General features: G+C 39.7%; 1 protein-coding gene and 1 pseudogene across 3 annotated transcripts; both read left to right on the forward strand.

The window, feature by feature from the left end:
* Positions 1–8,118: 8,118 nt before the first annotated feature.
* LOC137216612 (GMP reductase 1-like) lies at positions 8,119–15,245 on the forward strand (annotated as a pseudogene).
* TCEAL8 (transcription elongation factor A like 8) lies at positions 15,242–17,483 on the forward strand. Of its 3 annotated transcripts, none has more exons than XM_067722505.1 (3): positions 15,242–15,397; positions 15,799–15,870; positions 16,483–17,483. In XM_067722505.1, exon 3 carries the CDS (start codon positions 16,525–16,527, stop codon positions 16,876–16,878), a length of 354 nt encoding a protein of 117 aa, XP_067578606.1. In that variant the 5' UTR covers positions 15,242–15,397; positions 15,799–15,870; positions 16,483–16,524; the 3' UTR covers positions 16,879–17,483. The 3 variants fall into 3 exon arrangements, with proteins under 3 accessions (XP_067578606.1, XP_067578608.1, XP_067578607.1); XM_067722506.1 differs by having other exon boundaries at positions 15,295–15,409; XM_067722507.1 differs by lacking the exon at positions 15,799–15,870.
* Positions 17,484–20,479: the final 2,996 nt, after the last annotated feature.

Genomic DNA, 20,479 nt, shown 5'->3' on the forward strand with positions numbered 1-20,479 from the left:
CAACTGGCAAACACTGATCTGCTTTCTGTCTCTATGGATTTGCCTATTCTAGACATTTCATAGAAATGGAATCATAGTACATGGCCTCTGTTGTCTAGTTTCTTTCATGTAGCATAATGTTTTCAAGGTCCATCCACGTCCATATCAGTACTGAACATTCGTGTACATTTTCTTTTGTCTTTTAAAATAAACTATTGAAAATTCAAAATATAAAATTTTCAAGTACAGAAATGATGGTTCTGCCTTAGTTTATTATGTAGATAACCTCAGACCATGCTGATTATTATGTCCAAAGTTGCTTTTAACTTCATTTGAATGCTTTGATTCATTTTATGAAGAGGTACTGTAATATATTTGTTTTGTTTCTGATTTATAAAAAACACAGGTATGTAGTATTTGATACACTAGTTAATCATTTCTGCTGGAAGAAGCAAAGGTAATTTCTTTCCATTTTTTCTTTTTTTAATTAAAATTTTTACCAGTTTTGTTGAGACATAATTGACATACATCACTGTATACATTTAAGGTATACAGCATAATGGCTTGAGTTACATATATTGTGAAGTGATTACTACAATAATTTTAGTTAACACCCATTATCTCATATAAGTACAATAAAAAGAAAAGAAAAACATTTTTCTCCTTGTGATGAGAACTCAAGATTTACTCTCTTAACAAATTTCATATATATCATACAGCAGTGTTAACTTCTTGCATGTAAATATGTTTTCAATTTTCTTGAGTATATACCTAGGAGTGGAATTGCTGGTTCATGTGGTAACTCTAACTTTTTGAGGACCTGCCAAACTGTTTCCAAAGCAACTGTGCCATATGACAATCCTATCAGCAGTGTACGAGGGCTCCGATTTCTCCACATTCTCACCAACGCTTGTTATTGTCTGTATCTTTTCTTATAGCCATCCCAGTGGGTATGAAGTGGAATCCCACTGTGGCCTTGATTTGCATTTGCTTGATGGCTAATGATGCTGAGCATGTTTTCATGTGCTTATTGGCCATTTGTATATCTTCTTTGGGGAAATGTGTATTCAAGTCCTTTACCCATTTTTAAATTAGGTTGATTGTCTTTTTATTGTTGAGCTGTAACAGTTCTTTGTTTATTCTGGATGCAAGTTCCTTATCAGACATATGACTTAACAACTGCTATTCCTCGACTTGTTTAGTTATTACCTATAGACTTTCTGATATGACACTTGAGTAGTACTCTCTTACCATCATAATCACCACTATCATAATCACTTGCCTCTCAATATAGTTTTCCCACATATAAAGTGTATTTTAACAAGAATTCCAGTGATTCTGTTGCTTAACTCTGAGGACCATTTGTGTGTTTAGGCTAAGCTTATGATAGGATAGCTACCAACCCCAAAACATCAGTGGCTTAACACAACAAAAGTTTATTTCTCACACTTCATGAGAATTGGGGATGGAGAGGTTCTGCTCCCCCTAGCTTCCCAGAGATCCAAACTAATCATGATACCACTGCAGCAGAGGAAAAGAATACATGGAGATATCACACACCTTTTTCTACACTGTGGCCTAGAAGTGATGTAAATCATCACTGTTCACAGTCCATTTTTTCATATTTCTAGCTCTTTTAATTCTGACAGGCAATTTTGAGAGAGGTGTTATTGTGCCTTCAATATAGGTGACTAAACTGAGGCTCAAAGAGTGTATGTGATTTATACAAGGTTACATACCTGTAAGGGGAAGAGCCTAGATTGGAACCTAAGGATTTGAATTTTATCTTCACCTTATTGCCCAGCCAATCCTTTAGGATGTCCGAATAGTGGTAATGGTTCTTCAGATGACAGACCTAAAAAGCAAGGCTCACAGTGGCATTGCTTCCTCCACCATTAATGCCTTAAAAAGGCATTTAATGCCAGTTCACAGCTTGACTGCCTTAGTACCCAAATCAGATGCTGTGCCTACAGCACATGAGGGTATTCAAACAGGTGGTAACACCTGTTTTCTCCTGAGTTGGAGGACCACATGCCTTTGTAAGCTCCCTTGCCTGCTGTCTCCTGTACTTCTGGGACTGGGCTGAATCAAACATCAGAAGCAAGGCATCAGGCAGATACAGAACTGAATTCACCACAAAACCACTAAAACAGGCCCAGGCACAACCAAGGCCCTTCTGGGAGTCTGAGCAAGGTTGTTTGGGGTTACTGTCCAACTGCATCCCCATCACTATTGCTCTGGATGCTACTTCACTGAACTCTGAGAGAAGGGTTCAACCCTTCTACTTTAAACTCAAAATTATCTGGTCAGTCTTAGTTTGTAGCTGAAAAGGAGAAATTCTTTACATTTTTAGGCTATGGAGTTTTATTTCCATCTCTACAAAAGTCTCCTTCATACCTCAAAGGGAAAGAGGACAGGGAAGAAATGCAAAGCTTTACGACTGACAATTTATGAGTTCTCATCATTCCAATGATAGGAATAGTCTCCAGACTATTTAACTTTTCACCTGTTCACCTTGAGCCAACAGACAATGGCCAATGTTGCTAAAGACAGCCATATAATAAGGAATATCTACCTTGCTTCTCCCTCACTATCCTCCCAGACACAAGAATATTTTTGGGATAATGAGAGAAATGTTTCTGAAATAGGCCCCAACTCCCTGTCCAGTGCAAGGCACAAGAGCAAAAGAGATTGTACTGCTTATGGGAACCAAAAGGAACTTTAAATCAAATGTTATATTTAAGTTGTAAAATGAACAAGTCAAATTTTAGTTTCAGCTCCAAATGGAGAGCTGAAAAGAATGCTACTCACACTTACAACAGGAAAAGAAGTTGGATAAATGCAAAATAACATTTTGTATTTTTAAATATTTATTTATTTGGCTGTGCTGGGTCTTAGTTCAGCATGCAGTACCTAGTTCCCTGACCAAGGATTGAACCTGGGCCCCCTGCACTGGGAGCATGGAGTCTTAACCACTGGATCACCAGGGAAGTCCCCAAAATAACAAATCTTCTTAAAACCTTTAGAGAACTGAGGTCACAGGGCAAATGATTATCCCAAAATCTAGAGAGAGACTCATGTAGGGAGAAATAGGACCCAAGCATTTGCTTATCTGGAATAGACACCACCAAACACCATGTAGACCAGTTCGAAAATTCAGCTTGAAATTTCTAATGAATTTCTAAAGACTTAAGGCTAGCATGAGAGTGTTCAGTCCCTGAAGTCCACAGACATAAAGAGCTTGCACTCTCTTTCAAGCTTTAATCCAGAAACCCCACTAGGTGTTATCAGGGAGAATTTGAGAGAGCTTTCCCCATATTGCCAGCTAAGAGAGGGAGATAGCAGTCACTGCTGAAATTCCAACCAGACCTATCTCCCCTAGTAAACAAAAGACTTAATCTGCAGGGAAACGGACAACAAAACCCATATCCTAAAGTCTAAAGTAGAAACCCACTGCAGCTAGGAAAGGGAAACAGAAAAACAAAAAAACCTATGAGGGGAGGCTTAGCATTATACCTGGAGGAGAGGCATGAACACATGTGAAGATTACACCACCAAAACTCAGGTTCACAGTGGTTGCCTAAGATGAAGACACAATCAGAACACCAGAGAATGCTCGTCCCTCCCTCAACACCACACTAACAAACACTGAGTAAAAATAACAGTGGAGGACAGCAAGAAACAGGTTCCTTTTGGGGAGAAATACAAAGGGAAACTGCAAAACCAGGTGGAAAGACTCAGAGCCAAATAGGAAGAAAACATCAAACTCAGCCCAACTTCTAACTAGATTAATGCAAACTTCACACTAAAAGCTTTGTAGGAATGACAGGCTCATCTCCAATAATAAACTCCATTTACCTCAGTAATTACTGTCTTATACAAATCCAGTTTTCAAGTAAAAATTATGAGAAATACAAAAAGAAAAGAAAAGACTCTGAAGAGGCAAAGCAATAATCAGAAATGACACAGATCTTGACACCATCAGACAGGAAATTAAAAATAACTATGGTCGGTGTTCCACTTTTGGCAAGGCAATATGAGGAACTCTGAGGATCCATTTCCCAGTGAAATTGTTAAAAGTTATTCTCCTAAAATACAATCATTTAAATTCTTTGGAAATGGTCCTAAGGGCATACAGCAAATGAAGAAACGTTTTTAAAAGACAATCTACTATAACAATAAGAACAATGATAATCTGTGGCATTTGAACCAAGATTCTTTTCTTGCCTTCCCACTTCCAGCTTAGCATGATGGAAACTTCACTCCAGAAGGGTGTAGTCAAAAACACAGGTCTCCTTCTCCCCCAGCTCACATCTGAAGGGTCACAGTATCTTCCCAGGAGAGACAAAACTTCTCATCCTGCCTTGAGTTGACTGTTGCTCAGGCTAAATTCCAAGTGAGTGCAGCTGAAAGGTTGGGGCTCCTTCTGCTCCTCCCCCATTCATCATAAGGAGGCTCTACCTTCAGCATAGTGTGCTAAGAATACTGGGGACTCAATTTCCTGGGAGAGGCAAGCCAGGAAGACCTGAAGGAACTGCCCATCCTGAGTCAAGTGTACAGCTCCTAAAGTAGCAGTGTCACTCAGAGAGAATTGTGCTACTGTCACCATCCTTAGCTCCAGAGCCTTGTATCAGAGATTTTCCCAGGGGGAGAGGCAGGCCTTAAAACAGAGAGCTCCAAAACTCTTTCCAAAGGAACTGACTTCATTTGTCACACAGTGTGAACTTGAAGGCTACAGGTGCTATAAAAAATGGAGGTTGTAGTGAATAACAATTAAGAGGAGGTCAGTAGATTCATTAGAGATATAAGCTAAATGTTAGGCCAGCTAGTCTACTAGAGAATTAGGAAAATAGACAGCTAAGTAGAGTCTTCTTGGAGTCCAAACAAATGTCAAACAATGACCTCAAAAACTGTATCTGAAAAGGAGCCCAAATTTAATCCCATGAATCTGTGGAGCAACTTATGCCCCCGTGTATTGTCAAAAACAATAAAGCAATCAACCATTCAAGTATGTTCAGGTAAGGAGTCAGTAAAGAGAGGACTGCCAAAACCACTGTCATCCCAGAGTGACTATGGGCATACCAATACTGTACACTCTGAGGATCAACATAGAGGCATCATATAGCAGGGAGGAAATGGACATGATTGAAATAATTCAGCCAGTCACTAAAAAAACAAGCAAATAACAACAAAAATAAGCCCCAGAGAGAGAGGATCAGTACTCAGAGTTGCTAAAATATATTATCTGAAAAAATTGCAAGACATGTAGAGAAACAGAAAAATATGACCCACATGTGGGGAGCAAAGCAGGCAACAGAAACTGCTTGTGAGAGTAACCAGATGTAGAATTTAACAAATACTTCAACATGGCCAATATGTTCAAAGAATGAAAAAAACCCTATGATTAAAGAAGTAAAGGCAGGTATGATGACACTATTATATCAAATAGAAAAACAATCAATCAATAGATAGATATTATAAAAAGAAACAAGTGGAAATTCTGAAAAATAGAAAGATTGAAATGAAAAATTCACTAGAGGAGCTCAACAGTAGATTTGAGAATTAGTGAACTCTAAGATTCATAGATTTTATGTAATCTGAATAAGAAAGAGAAAAAAGTAATGACTGTGGTGACCTAAATGGGAAGGAAATCCAAAAAAGAGGGGATATATGTATACATATAGCTGATTCACTTGGCTGTACAGTAGAAACTAACACAACATTGTAAAGCAACTATACTTCAATAAAAATTAATTTAAAAAAAGAAAAAATCATGAAAAATGAACAGAGTCTCAAAGATATGTGGGACACCATTAATTGCACCAACATACACATAATGAGAATACCAAAAGGAGAGAAAAGAGAGTGAAAGGAGCAGGAAAAAGATACAAAGAAATGATGTCCGAAAACTTCCCAAATTTGATGAAAAACATTCATCTACATATCCAGGAAGCTCAGTGATTTCAAACAGGATAAACGCAAGAGACTGACAAACAGACACAACATAGTAAGAATGCTGAAAGCCATTCTTACTATGCTGAAAGTCAAAGACAAGGAGAAAATGTTGAAAGCAGCAAGAAAAAAAATGACTCCTGACTTATAAGAGAACTCCAATAAGATCAACAGCTAATTTATCACCAAAACAATAGAGGCCAGAAGGAAGTGGGATAGCATATTCAAACTGTTCAAAGATACAAAAAGTCAACCAAGAATCCTGTATTCACCAAAGCTATCTTTCAAAAGTGAACACAAAATAAAGACATTCCCAGAAAAACAAAAAAATGAGAGAACCTTCCACTAGCAGACCCACCTTACAAGATATACTAAAGGAAGTTCTCTACTTCTGAAAGCAAATGACCCCAGACAGTAATTTGAATCCACTGGGGAAAAAAAGCACATATAAAGTTAATTATGTAATTATAAAACACAGTTCAAATGTATATTTATTTCCCCTTCCTTCTCTCAACTGGTTAAAACAGTATATATATAATGTATTATTGGCCTTATAACAGAGAAAAGAAATATATTTGCCAATAAAAACACAAAGGAGATGGGTGGGAGCAAAGCTGCAATAGGCTAAGGAAACAAATCCAGAGGGTAACTAAAATCCCCTGGAAGAAATGAAGAAAACCAGAAGTGATAAATGAAAAGGTTAACATAATAAATTCTATAAATATATACTTGCTATCCTTCTTTCATTTTCCATAAGAGACGTAAAGTTATGTAAAGTAATAATGGTAACAGTGGATGGGTTTTATAACATTTTGTTGTAACATGTATAACAATACCACAATAAGTGGATAAAGGGAATAGAAATATATAGAAGTGATGTTTCTATATCTCACTGGAATTAAGTTAGTATAAAACTGAAATAGAACCCAATAAACTAAGATGTATATGTCAAGTCCTAGGGTAACCACAAAGGAAATAACTCTAAAAGATATAATGAAAAAGTCATTAAATAAATTAAAATCCTTCATTAGAATATATTTAATTAATGTAAGAAAAATGGAGGAAAAGAAGAGAGGAACAAAAAACACATGAGATATATGACAGACAAAAAGTAAGTTGACAGAGGGACTCCCCTGGTGGTCCAGTGGCTAAGACTCCGCACTCCCGATGCAGGGGACCCAGGTACCATCCCTGGTCAGGGAACTAGATCCCACATGCTGCAACTAAAAGTTTGCATGCCACAACTAAAGATTCCACATGCCACAACTAAGGATCCCGTGTGCTGCAACTAAGATCCGATGCAGCCAAATAAATAAATAAATAAATAAATTTTTTTTTAGAAAAAGTTGGCAGAAATAAATTCAATCATATCAATAATAACATTAAATATGAATGGATTAAACAATTCAAACAAAAGGCAGGGATTGTCAGATTAGATTTTTAAAAGATCCAACTGTATGGTGTTTACAAGAAGCATATTTTAGGTTTAAACATATGAAGATTGAAAGGAAAATGATAAAAATATGTATATCATGAAAACAGCAACCATAAGAAAGCTGGAGTAACAATACTATTATCAGACAAAATAGAATTAAAAATAAAAAAGGTTACTAGAGGTAAAGAGTGACATTTTATAATGATAAAATGGTCAATCCATCAGGAAGATAAAACAATATTACAAATATATGGAACTAACAATAGGACTAAAAGTACGTGAAGCAAAAACTATGAAAACTGATGGGAAAGATAGACAATTCAACTATAATAGTTAAAGAGTTCAATATTCTACTTTCAATAATGCATAGAACAACAAAGCAGAAGATCAACAAGAAAATTCAAAGACTTGAAAAATGCTATAAACCAATTAGACCTAACAGACATCTATAGAACACTCCACCCAGCAACAGCAGAATATACATTCTCCTCAAACGCACAGTGAAACTTCCTCATGATAGTCCATATAGGATAGGCCATAAAAATCTCAATAAATGTAAAAAAAAAAAAGAAATAATAAAAAGTATATGCTCTGACCACAGTAGAATAAAATGAGAAATCAACATCAAAAAGAAATTTGGGATATACACAGATATACAGAAATTTTAAAATGCTTTCCTCAATAATCACTGGGTCAAAGAAGGAATTAAAAAGGAAATTAGAAAACACAATGAGGTGAATGAAAATGAAGATATGACATCCAAGACTTATAGGATGCAGGTAAAACAGTGCTTAAAAGGAAATATATAGCTGTAAATATTTATATTAAAAAAGAAGATCCCAAATATATAACTTAAACTTCTACCTTAAGACACTGGAAAAAGAAAAACAAACTAAACATAAAGTGAACATAAATAAGGAAACAGAAAAGATTAGATTTGAAATTAATGAAATGGAGAAGAGAAAAAATCAGTTAAACCCAAAGTTTATTCTTGGAAAACATCGAAAAAATTGACAAACCGTTAGCTAGATTAACTAAGAAAAACAAAGAGAAGACTCAAATTACTTAAACCAGAAATGAAAGAGTGTGGGCTTCCCTGGTGGTGCAGTGGTTAAGAATCCACCTGCCAATGCAGGGGACACAGGTTTGAGCCCTGGTCCGCAAAGATCCCACATGCCGTGGGGCAACTAAGCCCATGTGCCACAACTATTGAGCCTGCGCTCTAGAGCCTGCAAGCCACAACTACTGAGCCTGAGTGGTACAACTACTGAAGCCCGTGAGCCTAGAGCCTGTGCTCCGCAAAAAGAGAAGCCACTGCAATGAGAAGCCCGCGCACTGCAATGAATAGTAGCCCCCACTCGCTGCAACTAGAGAAAGCCCGCGTGCAGCAACGAAGACCCAATGCAGCCAAAAACAATGAATAAAATTTTAAAAAAGAAAGAAAGCAAGAAAGAAGTGAAAGAGGGGCATTACTATTGACCTCTCAGGAAAAAAAATGATTAAAAGGAATACTATGAACAACTGTATGTCAATGAATTAGATAACTTAGATGACATGGACAAATTCCTATCAAAATTGACTCAAAAAGAAAACGATAATCTGAATAAACCAATATAATAATAAGTTAAGAAATTGAAATAATAATAAAAAATAATTATTTGCCCCCCAAAAGCCCAGGCCTAGATGACTGTGCTGATTAATTCTACCAAGCATATAAAGAAGAATTAACACAAATCCTTAGCAAACTCTTCCATAAATAGAAGGGGAAGGAACACTTCCCAACTCATCGTAAGACCTGTATTACCCTGATACTAAAACCGGTCAAGGACATCACAAGAAAACTACAGACCACTAACTGTTATGAATATATATGCAAAAGTACTAAACAAGATGATAGGAAATTGAATCCAGCAACATATAAAAATCATCATACACTACAACAAAGTGGTATTTATCTCAGGAATGTTCGGTTGCTTTAACATCTGAAAATAAATTAATATACATCTGTACAATGGAACACTACACAGTAATTAAAAGGAACAAATTTCTGATTCACACAACAACATGTATGCATTTCAAATGTATTTTGCTAAGTGAAAGAAGCCATACTCAAAAATATATGTATTGTCTGATTCCATTTATATGACATTATGTAGAGGTTAATATATATAGATATAAAAGAGGCTTCAAGGGTGAGGATGGGGGGAGTAGTTGACTACAAAGGGGTCACACAAGGGAAATTTTAGAGTGATAGAACTCTTCAGTATGGTACTGTGGTGGTTGATACATGACTATATGAATGTTTTCAAATTTCACAGAACTGCACACCACAAAGGGTGACTTTTGCTCTATGTCCATTAAAAAATATACAAATCAAGATGTAGGGGAGCCCTAGACGGAAAGCACACTGTTGCAAATGAATCTCCTATATTATAGATGTATGCCATAACTTCAATAAAAAGGGTAGGGAAAAAAAAGAGCTGACCTAAGCTGCTTTGAAAAAGTGACTGGATATTATAACGGTCAAGACAAAAAGAACTATACAGAAATGCTATGTTCTGGTGGGGAAATTTGTTTCTCACAGGGGTACATGACAGAAGTTCTGAAACTACTTTAACTATATACTAGAGTTAAATAAATAAGTAAATAAATTATGCATAAAGGAGAACCAGGTTTCTCACTGTCAGAGATAGTATTGCACAAATGTTAATTTCTTTGTTTTTATAAATGTACCACAGGTATTAGGCTAAGCTAGATGTAGGGTTTACAGAAAAGCTTTGTACTATCTTCTTTAGAACTAAAATTATTTCAAAACAAAAAGTTTAAAAAATAAACCAGACTGAGTTTCAAAAACCCAAAACAAAACTCTCTTAATGAATGAAAGTCATTGAATAGTTGAGGAAACAAACTGAAATGTCATTAAACGAATTCATCATTCAGTGAGAAACAGAAGATTTGACAGACCATAGTTGACAGCAGTTACTGGAAAAAATAAAATTGTTCCATGTTTATACCAGAAAATTAGAACTACTTAATAAACTAGTTGCATACACATATATGTATGCATTATTTGTATGTGCGTGGGACAGTATTCTCTAAATACTGTTCTGCCACTTTCTTCACTCAAAAATATAACTTCAATATAATTTGATGTCACTACACATTTTTTATTTCATTACTTTTTATATCTGCACAATTTCCACAGTGTGGATAATTTATTTAACCATTCCCATATTAGCGAAAATTTAAATCGTTTCCACCAACTTGAACTTTCAACATTGGAGGGGTTACAAAGTTGAACCAGATAAGGTTTTTGTCCTATGGCACTTACAGATAAGTAAGGGATACAAAGCAGAAAGTCAACAAAACAGGATGAAAGAGTTAGGATGGGTAAATAGAGTGCAGGCAACTAAGTCAGAATCAACAGGTCAGCAAAGATTTTCTTTCCATTATAAACTTAATATTTTAAAGCACCTAGCCAGCAACAACAGCACTCTCTCCCCAACAACTCTGCTTTTGCCACAGGAAAAAGTTGCCTGGTCCAAGCTGTAGTACAGCTGAAGTGTGCCTCTCCGCAACCTAGCAATATGCTCTACATAGATACGAACCTCAAGGCTTAAGCAAAGCAATCTCAAGAATCTAGCTGAGGTGGATCTTAAGCATTCTGTCACATAGTAAGAAAGTCTAAGCAGACCAACTCAAGGATTCCTATTACTGTGGTCAACACAGACACCATGGGGACGTATGAAAGGGCAGTGGTTATGACACAGCATTTCAGGTTCACAGCAATTCATAAGCATTATGCTCTGGATAACTAGAAACTCTTGGCCACAATAATCCACAATGTGTGCAGCATTTAGCTGTGAGTTCAGGAAGTGGGCAGAATTATCTGGAAGAGATGAAAAGTTGTGCTTCAAGTTAAGTTCATTTGCTTGGATGTGGCCAGTGGCTATTCTGAAGAGTTTGTGGAACTTCTGAAACTTACGCATGCCAAATTTCCAAATGTCAGGGAACGTAGTGACAGGAGAGATGGTAGAAGAGTTTACTTTCTGAAGCAGAGACTTACAGTCTAAGTGGAAATCAGCCTGGGCTCTATGTGTACCATTTACATCAGAACATGAGTGGACTACCCGCAGTTGAGCAAAGTGACGAAATGCGTTGGGTCTCGTTGCACTCCAAAGGGGCAAATCATCTCAGAAGACAACTGCTTTGAGTCCATGCACAGCAGCCAAACCTTTGGATCTGGAGCAGATTTTGCCATACTGGGAGGGAAGTTTTCAAGCCATAGATAGTGTGCTAGAGAAGCGAGGGAGAGAAATAGCCCTCTCAAGCTATTCTATGGGATGAGCTTTGAAAGAGCAATAAGAAATATGCAGGAGTTGCTGAATACAGAGCCTCAGGAAATGACTTCGAAAGAGAACATAAAAAACAATATTCTGGATATCATATTCTTGTATAAGAGCTCCTTTCTCCTCCCCTCACACCACTTGAAAGGCTTTAGACTTTGGAGCTATCCCCAGTGCCCTCTTGGTGTATAAAAACAGAATATTGATTGGGTCAGAGGTACATGGTGTCTACTCTCCAGAATTCATGTCTTCATTGTTTAAATCAATTTGTGCCCTCTTTTCATTCCTTTTTAAAAATAGTTTTTAATTGACAAGAATGCTCTTGTCTCCAAAAATCTTACATTTAAAAAGCTACTGTGATTAACCTGATTTCAAAGGCAGCTGAATGCTATATTGATGCACTGAAATTGCTCAGGGATGAGGATGAAGGTAAAGGCCTGTACCATCTGGCTCTTGGTAAGGTGTGAACCAGTGAGCTGACTGATCTCTCTCTTATGACTATTTAGGAAAACAGGACAATATCCTCTGTCAGTAGCTCCATAAAAATGGTATTAAGGTTGTTCTGACTATCTGTAAGTAGAATAAGCAGAGGAGGGGGACAATGAAACTTCTGCTCCAATTTTTGTGCAAGCAGAAAGAAGGATCGTCTGTGAGCCAATTGGCATACAGCTCCTTCTGAATCTCTGAGATTTCTGGGAGATGCACTGTTTAAAATCACAAGAGCCACTCAAGCAGCATGAGAGCTGGAGCCTGACCCCCACTCTCCATCAACCCACATTTGAACATCTGCCTGGTTAGATAACCCCCACCCAACACAAACACAAACACACAGGAAAGGGGAAAGGTAAAAGGCAACATTTGCTAAGAGCAATATGAGGGGTGCAGACCCTACCTGCAGCATTGATGGGGCAGGGCGGGGTAGAGATCACTTCCAGCTGAGGTGGCTTTAGAGGCTGGGTGATGAAGGTTAGGTCCCTAAGAATGAGCAGGACCAGGATCTAGGAGGAAGAGGAGTGCAATCAGGTGGAAGAACATATCATGCAAAGACAGAGAGAAGAAGGCATACTTGGGCATAGTGTATGAGAGTTCCTTTTGGATGGGGCAGAGAAGTAGATGACAAGTGTGGCTCAATTCTGATCAACACTGAATGTCAGGATGAGGAAAGTAGGATTTAATTCACAGATAGTGGGGTTGCCAGCCAGGGCCTTTGAACAGGAGAATGACAAGTTGAAAATAAGAAAGAGTGAAGTTTAATTTGATGGTAATGTGCAAAGTAAATTGAAGACGGAGAGGGAGGCCTGAAGGTAGATAGGTCAGAGAAAAGGTTACCCTAGTAGTCCAGTTTGAAGCAATGTTTATAGCAACTCTTTTCATTATTACTCAAAACTGAGAACAACACAAATGTCCTACTGAGGGTACATGGACAAATAAACTGGAACATCCATATAACAGAATACTACTCAGTAAAAAGAAAAGAATGAGCTATTAATGCATGAAACAGCTTAAATGATGAATCTCCAGGGCATTGTGCAGAGTGAAGGAAGCCTGTCTCTAAATGTGACATGTTGTAGATTTCATTTATGTAACATCCTGAAAAAGACAAATGATAGGAGTTGGGAATAGATCAGAGGTTGCCAAGAGTTCAGGAAAGGGGGGTAAGGTATGACTGCAAAGTGGTGGCATGAGGAAGTTTTTTTGGGGGTGATTGAACTGTATCCTGTATTGTGGTGGTAGTTCCACAAATCTATACATTTCTTAAACTTCATAGAACTGTACACCCAAAAAAGAGTCCATTTCTCTATATGATAATAATTTTTTAAAAATATCAGTTATCCCCTGTTAAATATAACATCTGAAAGGATGGAAATATTTTGTGGTACTTAATGGTTACATCTTTATAATTCAGTAGCTATATTAAAAACTCTCCCTCGAATAATAGGAAATATATCCATCAACTGTGGAATAAATTCTTCATGCTTAAATATAAATGATAAAACATTAAGACAACAAAAATACTTTTTCCAACCCTGCTTTCTCTGTGGTGGGCTCTGTTTTTGGCTACCGCATCCCACTGTGACCATCCTAGATAAGAGACCCCTCTCTGCCTCCTTCCCCTGACTCTCCAGCTGGCTCCACTGGCCAGACTGCCATTCCCAGCACCAACATACCTCCAGGTACCAGTGGATTCTGGGTTGCGGGGATATCAATTTCCTCTTTTAACTAATATTTTTACTGCAATGATGTCCTCTCTGCTTTCTGATCATAACAATTATGCATGTTGATAGTTCTCTTTTCTAATGGATCAAAGTGAATGATATCAGAATATCTCAAGAGTGGCATGCAAGAACAAAAATTCCACCTGTTAAAAAGCCTCACACCAAATGGTGAGATAGAGGGAACTCTCTCCTTTCTGAGTGTTTCAAGGATGTATGAGAGTTATTTTCCAACACATTTTTTTGAGTTCCAAAGTAAAGTTGACTCCTTTATAGACTCATCTGATTAGCAAGGCACTGGATCCTACAGAGGACATGAGAAGAGGCAGTGTGCCTAAAGCCTCCACTTAAAACTCAAGCGGAAGCCATGCAGCAGTCCTCATGAAAAGGTCAGACATCTAATACTTGATAACTTGAGTTCAGCCAGAAAGAGAAAAAGTAGTGGATTACTTACATAAAATTGCTACACAAGGGAAAACTGGGCCTCTTCCCACAGATTAATTTGGGGTCAGGTTTGTTTTGTTTTGTTTTTGTGGTACGCGTGGCCTCTCCCGTTGCGGAGCACAGGCTCCGGACACGCAGGCTCAGCGGCCATGGCTCACGGGCCCAGCCGCTCCGCGGCATGTGGGATCTAACGGACGGGGGCATGAACCCGTGTCCCCTGCATCGGCAGGCGGTCTCTCAACCACTGCGCCACCAGGGAAGCCCTGGGGTCAGTTTTTAAAGGCGCTGCTTTAATAAGATTTTAAAAACCTTTTCTAACAGATCAATATATTGTAAAAACTGTCATTTCATTTGCAGCCATTAGAAAACTTTTCCAAAGTCTTAAAAATTCATGTAACTAATTTGTCCTCCATATTGTGCCAAATATTGCTTATGTGGAATCTCTTTCCCAAAAATCATTTTTAAAAAGTATGCTGATTGTTTAAAACATTACACAAAGCAGAAAACTATTCAAGAGAACTAGTAAAAAAGAATTCCACACCCTCACTCCCACATTCTTTTCTAGCCGCCCTCCCGCCCCCATCTACCACCTTCCCCCATTTTAATGCTAGACAGGACTCCAAGGGAAATGGTGGACTGGAGGACCTTGGGGGAGGCGTGGAGGTGAAATTGGAAGCAGGAGAGAGAGATGATTCCCCAAAGAAGAAGGAGAAATGGTCGATTCACCCCGAGAGGCTGATTCTCTCTGGTAACCCGAGAAAAACGAGTAGAAACTGCTGGGAGAAGATACCAGTATTGTTGTCTCTGATTGGCAAATACGAAAAAAGATTGACAGTATCAAGTGGAGGGAACGCAGGGGGCGGGCTGCAGTGTTAAATGGGAGGGGTAACCGAAGACTCGAGCTCATTGATGACGCAACGCTCACGTGACCAGGAGTCGACGTGTGCAGAAGTCCTTATAGTCCAGGGCCTGTTTCCGTGTAGCAGCTCCCTATTGCTGGAGGAGAAAAGTGCCCCGGATCCTTTGAGGTCAGTATAAAGGTGGGCGCTGCCTTCGGGACCCTGGGGCCTAGGAGTCAGAGAGCAGAAACCAAGCGTTGCCGGTACCGCTTTCCCAACACTACGGTTCCGCCAAACTCTCATTTTTGTGCAGGAAATTTGGGGCTGTTTGGGGGTGGGTGGGGGTGGAGAAGGAGAAGGGCAGCCAATTGAGGGTCCCGAGACAGAGACATAGAAACAATTTGGAAATAACTTGTCTCCCACTCCCTGCTTGCAGGGAACCGGTGGGCACGGGGGAAGGAGGGCGGGGTTGCCTTAAAAGGAGGGAGAGGATGAGGACGTGGGGAAACTTTAGACGAACAAGGCCTAGAATCGTGAAAGGGACCCGTGATTCAGGTACTGACCTGCTCACCAAGCACTCCTGTCTGCAGGACTCTTGGTCTTTTGGGAGCGACCCAAATCGAGTGAGGGAAGAGGGAGGAAAATCCCCTGGATCCCTGCAGGTCAGTGTAAAGGTGGAATTGCCTCAGGTCCCTGGGGGTGGCTGTGGGGGGTGGGGTGTGAGTCCGGACGACACCAAAGCCCATCCCGGGTCCCTGCCGCCTCTCTCCATCCGGTTGAAGCGCCGGAGGCCTGTGCAGAGCCTGCAACGGAAATGGGGCGGGGGCGGGGGGGAGGAGACTGGAGAGACGTGGAAGGGGGAGGGGAGGCCAGAGACTGGACCAGCCGGTCTCAGGTGAGAGGCAGGAGGTTGGAATGGCTTGGGAAAGCCCAAAAGGGCGGGAGTGTTGGGAGACCCGAGGCAAGGGAGGGGTTAATTGCTTCTGCGCTGCTCCCGTTTCGGTGCTAGGAGAGGCCTGTAGCAGGGCCTGCTGGGAAATGGTGGGCTGGAGCGGGAGCGAGAAGATGGAGCTGGAGCAGGAGGGGGAGAAAGGGGAGGGGGAGAAAGGGGTGGGGCCAGGGGAGTTCTGAGCCTGAGGATCTAGTCTTCTCTAGTTGGAAAACTTTGACAATTAGGGAACTGAATGTGAAGAGGCCAGTCTCTATGGAAACCCATGCTCTGACTGCTGGTCCATTTGCCTGGCATCTAGTCGTTTTGTTTCCTTGTTTTCCAGGGTTAATTTATTCAAAAAGGAAATAAGAGAAAAATACTCAACATGCAAAAGTCTTGTGAAGAAAATGAAGGAAAAGCACAGAACATGCCAAAGGCTGAGGAAGACCGCCCTATGGAAGCTGTACCACAGGAGGCAGAAAGAAATCCTCAACCGTCTGAAGAAGGTGAAAGCCAGGAAGCAGAAGGAAACCTTAGAGGAGGGCTGACTCAGCCTGGTCAGGGATATAAAGAGGACACTCCGGTTAGGCATTTGGACCCAGAAGAAATGATAAGAGGAGTAGATGAGTTGGAAAGGCTTAGGGAAGAGATAAGAAGAGTAAGAAATAAGTTTGTGATGATGCATTGGAAACAAAGACATTCACGCAGCCGTCCTTATCCTGTGTGCTTTAGGCCTTGAATTCTTTTTTTTTTGGTCTGATGTTAAAATCTGGCCCCTGCTTTCTTTCTGTTAGCATTTTCTGATGTATCTTTGACTATTGTTTTATTTTTAATCATGTGGTGGAGTTTTGTTGTACGTAGTGTCCTTATTACCAGCATCTGGATTTTGTATTTTGACACATTCTCCAGGTCTGTTTTTCAATTGGGAAGTTTCACACATATGCATGAAAATATGTTCATTCCATATTGTAAAGTAAAACATAACAGGTTACAGCATATTTAGTATCAGCTCACATATGTAGGAGAAAATCTCAAATTGTGTGTGTGTGTGTGTGTGTGCGTGTGTATACATACATATATCAAAAATTTAACTGCTTATTTCTGTGTGGTGTGAGTTTTTTTCTTTTTGCTTATATGTATTTTTTAATGAACACGTCACACATACAAAAAGAATTAAAGTTTTTTTTTTTATAATTAAGAGTCAATCAAATAATTTGCAACCAGCTTATAAGGGCAATGGGGGGACCTAAATTCTTGATGAAAGAACTATTAAAAAAAATGTAAACCTCAAATTACTTCTGGATCTCTTAGCCAGAGGAATAAAACTGGCAGTTATTACAGATACACTTGCTTAAGACTCAGTCTTTTCATGGGAAAACATTTGCCTCACAGGGCTGCTGTGGGGAAGAAATGAGGTGACTCTGAGCTGTGCTTGGTGGGCTCTTGTTCCCACCTATGCATACAGAACCCCAACCCACTACAGAACATCAGTTTTGAGGGAGGGAGGGTCCTGGCATGACTCAACCTGCGCTCAGGAACAAGTCCAATAGGCAGGGAGGTGGGCTCCCCTGGGTCCTGCCAGGCCTGCTGGGCACTGCTGCCTTTTCTGCTGGGCCCTTTGCTCTCTGCTAGCCCTGCTGCTGGTGGTGCAGTGGAGTCCTTGAGTGCCAAAGCCCCGTTGAGTTTCCTGGAGTCCCCAGTGCGTTGAATCCCCACTCTGTCTTCTAAAGCTTCTCTCTGCTTTATAGTGATGCTTAACAGAGGTGGGGACTGTTCCAGGATTGCTTGGGCCACAGTGTTTAGCAGAGTTTTTAGTAAAACAGCCCCTTCCATTTTCAGCCACAGGACACTTCCTCCATAGGAGTCAGACATGATGAGTCCATTTTGGGGGTTGGACCAGGGTTCAAATTTGAGCAAAAGATGTCATGCTATAGTCAGAGTTGCGCTCGAAGTCTAAGAACTGAGGTTTTGTCTTCTTTCTCTTATGGGATGATTTCTCCCTGAAGGCTCCTGTCAGGCCTGCCCTACTGGTTCAGAAGACTCAGAATATGCATAAATTGCACAAAGCAGTACAGGAAACAGATCTAAGGGAACAGTTCCCTTCACCCCATCCCATCCCCAGTTGATACGTGAAAAAAAAAAAACTTGGAAAGGCAAAAACTTCATAAATACACTTAAAATAGAATGGCTTCTATGTAAATGTTAGGAATTATATTTTCCTTACAGATCAAAGACTATCTTTTCCTCCTGATATGCCACCTACTTGTAACACATCATGTTTCAATATTTAATTGACTTCTTGATTGATTATTGCTAAGGAGCCAGTAGGTTTGTCCAAATTCTGCTATTGACTCAATAATCTTACACAAGTCTTTTTTTTCTAGTATTATTACAAGCAATTCCAGAAAGAAACAGTTCATGGAATGGATTGCACTCCAAATGTTTTATCAAAGCCTTGCATAATCACCTGCATCAGTATCACCTGGGGAGCATCTTTAAAATACTGATTTCTGGGCCCCACCTAAGACTTACTGCCTGGAGGTGGGCTGTAGAAGTAACAGGTAACAAACTCCTCCAGGTGATGATGCTATACACTGAAGCATGAGGACAACTGGTATATACAGTATGCTTTCCATTATTGCAAATATGAAAGAAATAATTAGAAGAAAATACTGGTGAACTTTAATTGAAATTCAGGAAGTAGAAGCCTATAACAGCATTTATCTTTTTAAGTATGAACTTTTAAAGGAAAAGGTTGACAGGTTTATATATAAAATTTTAAAGATTCATTTTAACAAAGACAAGATAAAAAATCAAGGGGGGGAGCTATATAAGATGCATTTTTCTTGACGGAGCACCATCAAGAAAATGTTTGGCCATGCATTCACTCCTTCCAATATGAATAAAATATATTAAAGTTCTCCTGTGATCAGCTCAGAAAACAATGAGCCATCCCTGTCCTCTTTGGCTTTTTAAAAATTTTTTCACTGTGTGATGCCATTTGGGGGGAGTGTTCATGTCACCAGCCCATTCTCCAAAGTTATGGCAGCCTGATGGATGCTGGTCAGGCTGGAGTGAGATGAAGGTCCAGGAACTCACTTGCCAGCATTATAAGATGGGATGAATCCAGTGCACTGGCACTGAGGTTTGGAACTGGGGCAGGATGTGGAAGGGCTCCCCCAAGGCACATCCCTCTCCAGGGTGGTCTGACTTTGGTTTCTGTGCTCCAGCCTGCAGCAGGCACCAGACTCTTCTAGGCTGAAGGCCAGGCTGTCCTGGACATACATACCTGGAGGACAAGTACTGTCCCCATTGCAGGTCAGAGCACTAGACTTCCTTTACCCCCTTTTTCTTTCACAAGGGGGCTTGATGGGAACTTTTGTTTTCACTGTTTGAAAAGCTTTATTTTTTTTATGGAAAGGCATTTTATTTTAAATACAGCCGTGTGTACATGTCAATCCCAAATTCTCAATCTGTCCCTTCCCCCCACCCTTCCCCCTGGTAACCATAAGTTCATTCTCTAAGTCTGTGAGTCTGGTTTGTAAATAAATTCCTTTGTTTTTAGATTCCGCATTTAAACAATATCATATATTTGTCTTTCTCTGTCTGACTTCACTTAGTATGATAATCTCCATGTCCATCCATATTGCTGCAAATGGCTTTTTTTTTTTTTTTTTTTTTTTCTGCAGTACACAGGCCTCTCACTGTTGTGGCCTCTCCCGTTGCGGAGCACAGGCTCCGGACGCGCAGGCTCAGCGGCCATGGCTTATGGGTCTAGCCGCTCCGCGCGGCATGTGGGATCTTCCCGGACCGGGGCACGAACCCGTGGCCCCTGCATCAGCAGGCGGACTCTCAAACACTGCGCCACCAGGGAAGCCCTATTTCATTCTTTTTAATGGAGTAATATTCCATTGCATATATATACATACCTCAACATAATAAAGGCCATATATGACAAAACCTACAGCTAATATCATACTCAACAGTGAAAAGCTGAAAGCATTTCCTTTAATATCAGGAATGACATGAAGATGTCCACTCTCACCACCTTTATTCAACGTAGTTTTGGAAGTCCTAGCCATTGCAATCAGAGAAGAAAAAGAAATAAAAATAATCCAAATTGGAAAAGAAGTAAAACTGTCACTGTTTGCAGATGACATGGTACTATACATAGAAAATCCTAAAGATGCTACCAGAAAACTACTAGAGCTCATCAATGAATTTGGTAAAGTTGCAGGATACAAAATTAATATACAGAAATCTGTTGCATTTCTATACACTAACAATGAAAGATCAGAAAGAGAAATTAAAGAAACAATCCCATTTACCATCGCATCAAA

Source organism: Pseudorca crassidens, chromosome X (genome assembly GCF_039906515.1).
Source record: "Pseudorca crassidens isolate mPseCra1 chromosome X, mPseCra1.hap1, whole genome shotgun sequence".
In the NCBI taxonomy this organism is placed as follows: domain Eukaryota; kingdom Metazoa; phylum Chordata; class Mammalia; order Artiodactyla; family Delphinidae; genus Pseudorca; species Pseudorca crassidens.